Source organism: Bos javanicus, chromosome 28, assembly GCF_032452875.1.
Source record: "Bos javanicus breed banteng chromosome 28, ARS-OSU_banteng_1.0, whole genome shotgun sequence".
NCBI classification, from domain to species: Eukaryota; Metazoa; Chordata; class Mammalia; order Artiodactyla; family Bovidae; genus Bos; species Bos javanicus.
The window spans coordinates 36,423,425-36,435,988 of NC_083895.1; the positions used below are offsets into that span (position 1 = coordinate 36,423,425).

A 12,564-nucleotide genomic window follows, 5' to 3' on the forward strand; every position below is an offset into this window, starting at 1 on the left:
TTCACTGGGCTGACTTATCCACACAACATCCCCATGGAAGCCACGGCTCAGAGAGGCCAGGGGAACTGCTCAGGGTCACCCAGCTGTGGGAGACAGGACTGATCTGGAAGCCAGCACGACAGGGCACAGGGCCACTGAGATGGACGGACTCCGAGTCCTCAGACCTGTACCGGGAGCGCAGCCCTCCCTGGGCTGCAGGGGGAGATGCCCTCTTTGGGGGGTTTATTCTCTTCCTCGCCCACTCTTCTGGACTGGGTCCCCTCTCTGCTCACTGCTTGGCTGCAATGACACCCACCTGCCCTGCCCATCATTTCACAAAGCCTGAGGCCAGGCACCCAGAAGTGAATTCTTTCTCTGCGCCAATAAAGGGAAAGGGCTTGATAGATTTCAGGATTCACTGTGCGCCCCAAAGAAGGCAAGGGATCCCGCTTCGGGAGTCAGGGACCTCTCTTCCTGCCTCTTCCCCACACTTCCCCATCTGTGTTCCCTGATCCCAAGGACTTACATCTTGTTTTCTCTGCTCCATCTCAGAGGCTGCAGTCTGGAGGCATGGACTGGCCCATAGACATGTCGTTTGGCTATTTAATAAACTAGTTGCCAAAATTTAAAAATTCCATGTAACAACTTGGACTTCTAGTCTCCCCTACCACCCACTTCCCACCACACCCCAGGTGCTGTATTCTTGGCAGCAAGTGCATGGAGCTGAGGATGGGGTGGCCAGCGGGGAGGCAGAGCCCCTTGCGCACAGTCTCATTCCCATCCCCATCAGCCCCACAGGACCATAAGGCCCATTTCCAAGCCTGGTGCTTCTCAAGCATGCATGTGGGACTGATCAGGGACTCTAAGGACCTCAGGGAACCCAAGTCAGTGTCTCAGCATCTCTGGGGTGGGACAAATCCTCCCGTAGGTGATTCTGGTGAGCAGTTGGGTTGAGAACCACAAGCGCGCTGACCCTGAGTGGAGGGGCTCCGTATGCAGGTGGTTCCTTAAGGCTCACTTGGCTGTGGCTCCAGGCTCTGTGAGCCATGGCCCTCAGTGAGAGCCCCACGTCGAGAAAGCCCAGCCTGGTCCTTGCTCAGAAGAAGGGCCCTCTGTTTCCTCTCCCAGGGACTTTCCAGGAGGTCCTGGACACTTGAGTCTGCTCACTGTGGGATACTCAGCATCTGAGGCCCAAATCCCGGGCTTGGAGAGAAGGCCAAATGGGAGCTGCAGCGGAGGCCTGGGGCTGCCGTCTCTGAGGAAGATTCACTCCTATATATGGTCACCGGGAGCCCCATTGCAGAGCGAGCCGTGACCTAATGTGCCGACAATCTCGCCCAGTCTGGGGCCCTGCCTGGGAAGGGCCCTCGCCCCAGAGAATGTCTGCTTGGGGACAGAGGGGCTGGGAGGAGGCGAATGCTCGGGGTAGAGACAAGGTGAGACAAGACATCCCAGACACTCAGAGACCAGAGGGGCGGCCCCAAGGCCCCCCACCCCTCGTGGCCTCCTGCGTCTGTGAAAATGTCCAGCTCCCCACTGATGCTTTGTGTAGACAAGGAAACCCAGGAGCCTCTCTTGGTTTTAAAAGTTCTTTTAATAGAGCATGAAAAGGCTATATCTCTATAGGCAGGCCGTATACAGATTCTCCAAGAATAAGGCACACGACGGAATGCCATCCCAAGGGCGGCCCTCAGGAGAGGTTGGGAGGCTTCTCCACGCACCCTCCGAGCTGGCCCACGGGTTCTGTTTGTCTTTTTAGCTGGACACACACATATTAACAGATACAGACACCGACAGGGTCACCACACAGGAGTGGAGGAGGTTGAATGGTGAAGTTGACAACAGAGAGCGGTGAGCTCCCGTAAGACCGGACGCCTCCCAAACGTCAGGGTTAGTTGTCACTCTGGGCTATGATGTAGTGATGCTGGATTTAATATTTGTTCCAAGTAGATTCAAGTCCGTTAGATGCTGGAGGGCAGGTCTCAGGGCTCTGGGTGACAAATCCAAGTTCAAAGAGCACAGGGCCCTGAGGCGTGGCTCAGACGGCAAAGCTCCAAAGAGGGAGGTTGGAGAAATCCCCCTCCTGCTTCCTCTTCCCTCCCTGGGCCCTGCTGACTGGGAGCCCTGGACCAGGCCAAGGAGGCCATCTTTGGAGCTGGCCGACTTATGGAGGGGCTATGTACACGTCGCCTCCTCCTAACCTGGCTCACTTCCACCCCCACAAGATTAATAACCATGATAACAAGATAATAATAAGAAGGTGCAAGAGAATGGGTTCTAATGCTGTGCTATCCTCAGCTGAAGAGGCTCAAAGGGTTCACCATTCCCTTTTTCACTAAGTATCTAATAATAGCTTCCCTTACAAAAAGTAATACTTTCCCAAATACACATATGTATAAATACAGGACAGGAACACATGAATAAGTCTAAGCACTTGAATAATATGCTGGCTACCTAATACTGATATTTTCATCCAAGGAAAACAACAGAGAATAACAATAATATGGCTTAAAGAATTGCAAAGTTTTTTTTTTTCCTCATCAGAATTATGTACCAACTTCATATAATATTCTATGTAGACAATATTTCCTTCTTAATGTAATTCAGTTGCAGACTTTTTACAGACCAAAGCATAGTAAAAAAAAAAAACAAAACAAAAAAAAACCAAACCAAAAAAAAAAGCAAAAACAAAACAGGAAACAGAGAAAAGTTCTCACCATAAATATTTTCTTGCAGCTTGACCAGAAGGTTTGCAAAAAATACTTCCAGAAATCTTCCTTTGATATTCTATTTCCCTCCTGAAAGCTCTGAAGTTTTGAAAATGCCTCTCTTTTTGTTTAACCTCAAAAATCAAGCAATGGTGTTTTTCTTTTTCTTTTTTTTTCTTAAAAAAAAGCCCTCAAATATATACAGACAAAAATCACTGTGAAGTTTTCGGGAGAAGGTAACAAATTCAGTGTTGTGAGAAAAATTGGAAACCATGCAGAAATTTTAACATCCATGAATTTTCGTTTCAAAATACACACATAGTATTTTTTTCTTAAAAAAAAAAACAACACAAAAGGAATTCTGTGTCAAGTATAACTCAAAATAAATACAAATTCACAAGTAGAACTATTGAATACTTCATATGGGGTAAACACCGTTCTCTCCCAACTGGATCTCTAGACCTACTAACTGCAAGCGATTGTCCCTTTTGAATGTACTACAACCACACACTTTCTTGTCTCCTAGGCACCCAGGCCCTCTGAGCACTTAATTCTCACAGCACCAGCCTGGACAGCAGTGGTTCTCGCTGAGCCCAGAGAGCTCCCCAATTCAGCCAAACAGTACCAGAGGGGGTGGTGCAGAAGGGCAGCCTCAGGGGAGGCCCAGCCCCCACTGGCCGGCTCTGTACAGACGGTGGGGTGCAGTGGCTGCCAGCTGGACAAGCCCACTGGAAAGGTCAGTTTGGGGTGATATCCCTTCCCCTCTTGACCTGTGGAACGCCCTGGCCTCCTGGGGTCTGGAGCCTGGGTTCTTTCTAGGGTGTGGGCTTCCCCCACAACTGCAGCCCAGGCACTCTGAGACCAAGGTTCCCCCATGGGGCTAGGTCCCTGGAAGTGTTGAGCCTGGTCCACACAGCAGAGACCAGCACAATGTCCACCACAACAAATGCTCTCGTTAGCAGGGCACTGGTATGGCTGACAGTAACAGCTTCCCCTCCAGGAAGGAGAGCCCTGGGCCAGGGTGACTCTGGCTCACGGACACCATGGAGCAGGCAGGGAGCAGCCGGGAGGGCCTCCTCAGAGGTGGGCGGTGAGCGTCTTCTCAGCCAGGGACCCGCACTCTGTCCCTGTGGCCGGAAGGAGGCGGCTATGGGGCTCAGGCTGGAGCAAATACTCTCTTCTTAAGTGCTCAGAAGGCATGGCCTCCCCCACAAACCTGCCCTGCAGCCCTCTGGCTGCACACACACTCACTCCATCTCTTTGTCTCACTCCCTGGACCCCTGATAAACACTTCGCTGTAACTCCTCAGTTGTACAAAGCATTTTCATTTGAAAACAAAAGGCGACCGGACACAGGTTGGGTGTCCTTGAGCCGTGGTAAACACTGAATTTCAGGCCCATTTCATGGTCTGATTTTTTTTTCCCCCACAGAGGCATAATGTTGGGGCAAAAATCAAGTGACTCAGCTCTGACAAGCCAGCTCCCCTCCCCTCGCCCCGGGAGAAAGGAAGGGGTGACATAACAATAAAAATAGGGCTTCTCACTGGGGAGAGAACGAAGAGCAAGGTGATCCCCCCCGCTTGCTGGGACAGCGTGGCCCTGGCCAGTGTGAGCGCCAAGAAGCCTCCCTGTCCCCTGGGGAGGTAGGAATCATCAACCCGGCTTTGCAAATGAGAGGTTCTGTAGCTTGTACTGGGGTTGCCTATGTAAGGGGGGGACACTTCTTCATGTTTGCAGGGTAGGGGACAACAGGAAGAGCTGGGGTTTCACTTATTAAGTGACTGACTGACTCCCGCAGCATACAGGATAGTGGGTGTACAGGACCTGGAAACCCTCTCCAAATAAAGCTCTCTGCTCCAGGAGACGGTGTGTAGCCAGGACGAACCCCAGGACATCAGAACACCTCTCTGCTGTCATTCTCTCATGGGACGAGTGGGGAAACAAAGAGATGAGAATCCTTCCCAAGACTCCATAGGGCGTCACTGGCGGGGCTAGCATTAGAACCTGGGGCTTGGATCTTCCAGGCCTGTGTACTTCCTGCCAGAGTGGCTCCACTGCTGGGTTCTACAGCCTCCATCCGAGGGTGGCCCCCCAGCAAGGGTGGGAGGGGAAGAGGGAGGGAAGGGAATGGGATCAACAAAATCTAAGCAAGAGGGGAAGTATGTGGCGGGGGTCGGGGGGTGGGGGGGTGGAGGCGCGGCTGGACATGCACCAGGTCACACCTTGGAACACTCTCCAACATTCAGTGCCTCCCGTCCCTGACCCCTGGGTTTGTGGGGGGTGGGGTGCAGCACCCAGATGCCAAGCCAGTGACGTTAGAGGCGGTCAGATTTGGGGCTCAAAGTGGCAGGGGGCAGAAGTGTCCACTCCCCAGCAGCTGCTAGGACAGGTGTTAGCTCACCATGAGTGCTGACTTGGAAAACTGGGGCTTTGCAAGAGTGGCTTTTCACACAGGGCCAACTGGAAGGTTCTGGGCGGGAGAAGGCGGCCTGGCTGGTCTCGGGGAGACAGTCCCCTGCAGGCTCTAGGATTCACAGTAAATTTAGTGCACTTGTGGCCAATACGAGGCTGCTCACCCCAAAGGGAGTCTCAGAGAAGAGCCTGCGGGGGACACTAAGGGCTCTGTGGGGTCCTGTGTGCTGACCTCGGCTCGCCCCGGCCCCTTCACACAGACCCACATCCACTGCAGGGAGTCTCAGAGACTCAGCTTTCCGGGGGCACATAGCAACATCAGTAACACTGTCAACATACATGAGCCAAGAACCTAAGAGCCCACCCCGCTAGACCTGTCAGCCTGCGAGGACACCCCCGCACACACACAGGGGACACGCGGGGGGTGGCGTCTTCTCTGGCGGGCGGGAGGGTGGCGCGGCAAGGCCGGCGGCCAGGTCATTGCACACGCCGGCAGTAGTAGCCCAGCACCTTGCACTTCTCGCACAGATGCTGGGGGTGCTCCTTGCTCTGGTCGGACACATCCAGGCCATCAGGTTTCTCCAGGGGTCTCTGCAGAGAGGAAGGAGGAAGCGAGCCCAAGGGTGGGGAGGAGGAGGGTGGAGAGAAAGAAACACCCAAGTAGGGGGAGTGAGACAGATGTGGAGAGAGGACAGGCAGACAGGAGGAAGGTGACAGAGACACAGGAAGGGCGCAGAGAGAGAGCACATCAACCTGTAATCAGAGTTTGCTTCCCAAAGCGCCCAGGACCCTTCCTGCCTCTCGCCTGCCGCAGGTAACACACGTGTCCTGCGAACTGAAGGGCACAGGCCGAGGCCTTGAGCTGGGAGCAGGGCTGTGGGAGGGCGTCTCGTGCCCAGAGCCCCAGGTCTAGACCCACTTCGCCCACCACCTCCCAACACCCCACCCCCCGCCAGCACTCTCTGAGCCGCCACCACCTGAAGCTCACAAATGGTGCACAGACGTGATCCAGCTGGAGAAATGGAGGCCCAGCTCAAGGGAGACCCAAGCTACATCCCCTGCTTCCCGGCACACACTGCTTCTTCCCAGGCCACTTGTCATCCCCACACCTGCTCCTGTGCCTCAAGACTCGAGGGGAGTTTAGGGCATTCTCTGGTGGTCCAAGGGTTAGGATTTGGCGCTTTCCCTATGGGGGGCCAGGGTCAATGTCTGGTTGGGGAATTAAGATCCTGCAAGCCATGTGGTGCAGCAAAAAAAAAAAAAAAAAAAAGACTCAAGAGTTCAGCCATGAAAAGGAATGAGTCTGAGTCAGCTGAAGTGAGGTGAATGAACCCAGAGCCTGTTATACAGAGTGAAGTAAGTCAGAAAGAGAAAAACAAGTATCACATATTAACACATATATATGGAATCTAGAAAAATGCACCTATTTGCAGGGCAGGAATAGAGATGCAGATACAGAGAATGGACTTGTGAACACAGCAGGGTAGGGTGAACTGAGAGTAACGCTAACATATATACACTGCATTGTGCACAACAGTCAGCTAGTGGGAAGCTTCTGCGCAGCACAGGGAGCTCAGCTTGGTGCTCTGTGATCAGCTAGAGGAGCGGGCAGCAGGCCGTGGGAGGGAGGCTCAAGAGGGAGTGGGTCTGTGGACATACATAGCTGGTTCATGCTGTTGCATAGGAGAAACCAAAACATTGCAAAGCAACTGCCCTCCAGTTTAAAGTAAATTTAAACATAGAGTTTAACCTGGATGGGGTCATGGCATTTCAGGCTTGGGGTAAGCAAGTCCTTAGCTCTATGAGGTCAGTAGGCAGTGTTCTGATTCATTCTGCACCCCTGGGCCTGGCACAGTGCCTGCCTATTTATGGAAGACTGAGGTCCAGAGAGAGGAGGTGACTTGTCAGACCTCTGATGCTGCTTACTCACAGTGTGACCTCACAGAACCTCAGTTTCCACATCTGTTAAGTGGGCCATTTTTGCAGCTTGTTTACAGGGAGGAGTTAGGCGTCTAGATGTTTGTAAACTGAGGGGTGTTCAGCATGTAAAAGCACATTTCTGTTACACGGGGGGCTTCCCTGCTCCCTCTGGTATTCTCAAAAGCTAGCTTATTTCTCTGGAAAACATATGGAGGCTATAAAGCAGATGTTTTCTTGGCTGGCAGCTGTAGCCCCAGCCCAGAACCCCTACCTGTAGCGAGGTCCCCTGTACAGGACTCGGAGGGGACTCAAAGGAAGCTGGTCAGGGCCAGATGGCAGCCACATGCCAAGGAGAGGGGCAGGAACTGCAGGCTGGTGTGGGCCCAGGGAGCCTTGGTGCCCGTGACCAGGACCCAGGATGGTCCTGGAGGGAAGCTGAGTGTGAGCGCTGCCCCTGGGCAGGCTGCAGACTGCTCAAAGGGAGCACACCAGCTCATCTGCGTAATTATGCAGTGCCTGGCCTGCAGCTGACACTCAGAGCAGGTGGGGAGCGGACACGTCCACGGGCTCTGGGAGGTGACGGCCTGTGGGTGGGCAGGGTCCTGATGTAGGGTCATAAAAAGTCATTTTCGTGCTTCTAAGCCTACAGCCACATCAGGAAGACATAGAAACAGGGCAGGAGCCTTGCCCTCACCCAAGAAACTTTCAGATGACCAACTTTCCTGCCCAGGGGAGAGGAGAAAAAGTCTGTCTTCATGTCAGGCTTGGGCTCACACTACCTATGAGCTGTGTGACCTCTCAAAAGTCACTTAACCTCTCTGGGCCTCAATTTTTTCCATTTCTGTTGTTGTTTAATCTCTACGTCGTGTCTGATTCTTTTGCGACCCATGGGCTGTAGTCCACCAGGCTCCTCTGTCCACGGGATTTCCCAGGCAAGAATACTGGAGTGGGTCTCCATTTCCTTCTCCAGGAGATCTTCCTGACCCAGGGACTGAACCCACATCTCCTACATTGGCAGGTGGGTTCTTTATCACTGAGCCACCAGGAAGTCCCCTTTCTCATCTATACAATAGGCTAATAAAGGTACCTGACTTCCCCGGTGGCTCAGACGGTAAAGCGTCTGTCTACAATGCGGGAGACCTGGGTTCAATCCCTGGGTTGGGAAGATCCCCTGGAGAAGGAAATGGCAATCCACTCCAGTACTACTGCCTGGAAAATCCCATGGACAGAGGAGCCTGGTAGGCTACAGTCCATGGGGTCCCAAAGAGTTGGACACGACTGAGTGACTTCACTTTCACTTTCACTTTCAATAAGGGTACCTACTTGATAGGGTTGTTGGGAAGAGTAGATAAGTTAATATATGCAAGGTTACTAGAACAGTGCCTAGTACATAAAGAGCAAACTGTCTATTAGTATTAATATCATGCATCATTGCTATTGTTATGTAGAAGGGGGCAGGCTGAGAACAGGGGAACCAGCTGAACCCCTGGGGAAACACACTTGCAACATCCTGGCCATTCCCGCTCCTCGGCTGTGACCTGTCAGTGCCCCTTCCCCCCATGGGTCCTGGCTCAGCCCTGCCCAGGCGCTGGGTGGAGGAGGTGGGGAAGCTGTCAAGGCAACTCCCCTCTGCAGAGGGAAAACAGTCAGCAGCTGGGACTGATCACCCCAGGGCCACCCCCACCCCCCGCAGGGAGGCAAAGCCCATTCTTGTTTTCTTCTCCTGGAGGGCAGGGCCGGCAGGGGGAAGCCACAGCTGGAGTCTGACGGGAAACAGATGTAGTGGGGAGCAGGGAGAGGGGAAGTGGAGAGTTCTCAAGAGATGGACACCGACAGGTCAGAGCTCAGGGAGCAGGAGAAATAAAGCAGCCCCTTTCCACCGCAGGGGCCGGGGGGAGCCTGGGGGGACAGATGCTCCAAGCCCCTCCTCTCAGTTCTTCAAAGGCTCCTGACTGCTGGGGGGCCTGGCAGGGCCATCACCCCCTCTGTCCTGCCCCCAGCTTGCCACTTCCCTGAGGAAGAAGAGCCCTGTGACAGGAGACTGGGGAGTAAAGCAAGGGCAGAGCGGGGTCCCAGGCCCCCTTGACTGGCTGAGTGACCTCACTCAAGTCCCTTCTTCTCTCTGGGTCTCAGTCTCCCTGTTGCACACAGTAGGTGCTCAACAAACAAGCACAGAATGACTGGGAGAGGGAAGAGCAGAGCCACACATCCTGCATTTGGTTCGGAGACTGTGGTCCGGAGGTGGTAATCAGGGAGGCGGTGCTTGCACTGAGCTTTCAGGTTGGAGACGATGAAACAGATGAGGCTGCTGCCAGTCTGGGGATGGCGGGTACAGCCCTGGCCTCTTGGAAGGGGTGCTAAGGCAATGCAGGGGCGGGGTCAAGGAGGCTGGAGCCACTGCAGGGAGCTGGGCCCTGGTGGACTTGGGTGCATGGACGGGACCCCTCTGCTTAGGTCACGGGCTGTGAGAGTCATTGGGACTGAGCGTTCCAGACCGCCAGCACAGACTCCAGCACCATACATCTGAGTTCTGGTAGGAACTGGCCTATCCCCAGCTCCTGCCCCAGCCAGCTGGCCTGACCTGCACTTGTGCTCGCCCGCCCCTCCCCTCCACGGGTCCCCTGCAGGTGTTCTCGGCTAGCCCCACCCTTCACGAGTTTCAGCTTCTCTACTGAGCTTGGGTGAGTCACTTATGCCCTTTGCCTCAGTTTCCTCCCCTGTAAAATGGGGATACAACAGAGCTGACCTCCTGGGATGGCTGAGAGGATAAAGGGATAAAACATGCAGAGGAGTGCCTGCCCACTGCACACTGCTGTCAGGATCTTCCCGAGTCTCCAGCGGCTGAGGCTGACCTGCAGCCTGGCCTCCTCCCTCCTGTGCTGGGAGACCAGGGGTGTGCTCCAGCCCACCCAGTTCAAGGAGGGTGGTGCTAGGCCCACCTGGCCTCAGGACCGGGCTCCAAAGACAGGTGCAAATTCAATTCCAAGGCCCCATGTCTATGTGGGGGCCTTGGAAAGGCCACATGACTTCTCAAGATTGCACGCTCACTCCCAGTGAAGCAGGATGAACAGGACACCTGGTCTGTGGGCAGAGCACACAGGAAGGGTGTACAGGGGCTTAGCAGATGGCACCCAGAGCGCGGCCACACCTGTGACTCAGGCCAGGAATTCTCTGAACGCCAGTAGGTAACCCTGTCTGATGGAATCCCATCCCTTGGGTTGGAGAGGAAGCTCCTGGAAGGCCTGGCAGCACCCTGACCTTCGTCTTCCTTTAGAACCTACACAGACCAGCCAAGCAGTCCTCAATGGAGTGTGTCCAGCGAGGGAAAGAAGGAATCCCTCTGACAGCACTGGCCCTGCCCCAGGGCCCTGGGTGCGTGTGCTGATGATTGGACATTACAGGAGGTGGTTTTGGACTGGGGTCCCAGACCTGCTTAGGAATTGCCAGGAAGACCTCGGGAGCCTGGATGCTGAGGACTGTTTACCCTGCTTGCCTTCAGCCCCATCCTTGATGTGCTCCAAAACATGTGCATGCCACGTGTCCTGTGCCCCCGCTACTGGGTCACCAAGCCTGTGTTGGCGCCCCAGGGCCTCAGTGTCTCCCTCGGTGTCATTAGGCCTGGACCAGGCCCCTGCACTAAGGAGCCCCTCATCCGCTGGGCTGTGTGGCCAGCTCCCTATCTATTTGCCTGGGAGCCACAGGGTGGGTGCTGGGAAGCATGGAACCCTGAGGGACAGAGCCTGCACTCAGCGACAACGGAGGCCTGCACACAGTCATAAAATCACAGAATAGTTCAGCCACGAGAGTGCTCCTGGACAACTCCCAGACCTCCTAGTAGGACAAAGACCAAATTCTGGGTCACAGTCTCTGAGCCAGCCCCTCCCTCCAAACTCCCTCCAAACTCTGCTTCCCTCCTCAGCTCCTCCAGGCTTTCCTGTCCTCTGCACTTGGCACATGCTCTTCCCACTCCCACGCCAGTCTAGTCCCCGTGGTCTGCTGACCCTCCATGGCCCCTTCAGGGCTCAGCCTGACACTACTGCCTCAGGGGAGCCTCCCCCACCCTCTGGCTTCCCTTTCCCTGTGCCCTCCTCCACCCTCCGCTCCTGCCATCCTCAGGGAAGACTCGCCCTACCCCCAGCTCCTCAGTATCCGACTCCCTCACCAACCCTAACCTTCTCTCCCACCACCCCTTGGCCACACCCTGGACCTGGTCTTCAGAAACCTGCTCTCGTGGCAGCTCTCAGCTCCTCCCTGAACCCAGACCTGGGCCACCTCTCCATCAGGGCTCCTCTGGCTTCTTTTCCTGACCAACTAGCTGATGCCCCCGGACCAGGCATTTCCAACAGCACACTTTTCCAAATATGCCCCAAACTCGGCCCTCTTCCCTCTGAAACACTCTCCTGGCACACCTCGGCCCTGAGCCCGTGCCATGTCTGGCTTGTGCCTGCGTGCAGCGAACACTGCTGGGCACAGCGCAGAACTGAGCTGATGGCTTTGGTGACAGTTACAGTCTCAAAGCTCCCCTGGGCTTGGATGCTGCTGGCCAGTCCGGTTATGTTTCCCTGGTAGACCCGCTTCCGCCCTCATCCTTCAGCCAGCCCACCATACCCCTTCTCACCCTGGCTTTTGACTGAAAACATCGCATCCCACTTCACTGAGAAGACAGAAGCCTTGGAAGTGAAGCCCCTTCTCTGCTCCATGTCCGTCCCCAGGCATCCCCCCACCCCACTCCCTCCTGGGCCGACCATATGGCATGCCTCTTGTCCCGGTATCACCAGCCTTTTACTTTCTTCTGGGCCACCCTCATTTACCCGTAACATGCTCCAGGCTCTCTCACCATATAACATCCATTTCAATGGCCTGTCTCTACTCCAGCTATGGTCCCATTTCTCTGCTTCTCTCCACAATCAATGCCCTTTGAAAAAGTGGACAGTGAAGGTATTTCCTCTGCAGCCTGGCCCAGGGAACCTATGCCACCAGGGCCACCATCCTGGCCAACAGATCCCCTTGTGAATCAATATCTTCACTCCGCTTATGCCTGACCTGCAGGGTGTTGGCTTCAGTGGTTCTCATACCTGGGTTGCAGCTCAAAAAATCCTCCAGATAAAAGTGATTCCACACCAAAAGCTTCAGGACCATCTCCTTGTTACCAAACCTCAAGGGTCCTTCTCCGTAGTCATGACAGATGACAGCTCAGCAGCAGCCATCGCCTGAGGCCGGGAACGATGCCCCCTCCCTCCTCGGGGACTCCCTGCTTTGTGGCCTTCCTCACCGGCTGCTCCTCCTTCATCTGACTTCTGAATGCTGGGACTCCACAGCACATGGTCTGGGGAATCCCTTCTCAACTTTGTCCACATTCTGCAGGGCATCTCATCATTCCCTAAATACCTTTAGGCCAGTGGTACCCAATTATCAGTAACCACCTTGAATTCTTACATGAACTTCAGAAAAACAAACCCAACTGCCTTCTTGACATCTTGACCTGGATTTTCAGGAACATCTCAAATGTAACATGTAACAGAGGTCTCTTGCCTCTATCTAGAGCA

The 12,564-nt window shown here is 54.5% G+C and overlaps 1 protein-coding gene across 2 annotated transcripts in view; it reads right to left on the reverse strand.

Moving 5' to 3' along the window:
- Window positions 1-1,554: 1,554 nt before the first annotated feature.
- The window catches only part of ZCCHC24 (zinc finger CCHC-type containing 24), a 65,117-nt gene continuing 54,107 nt past the window's right edge, over window positions 1,555-12,564 (reverse strand). For both annotated transcript variants that reach the window (XM_061405458.1, XM_061405457.1), the window contains exon 4: window positions 1,555-5,689. In XM_061405458.1, coding sequence (XP_061261442.1) covers window positions 5,576-5,689 — 114 coding nt within the window. In that variant the 3' untranslated portion in view covers window positions 1,555-5,575. The remainder of the gene's footprint in view (window positions 5,690-12,564) is intronic.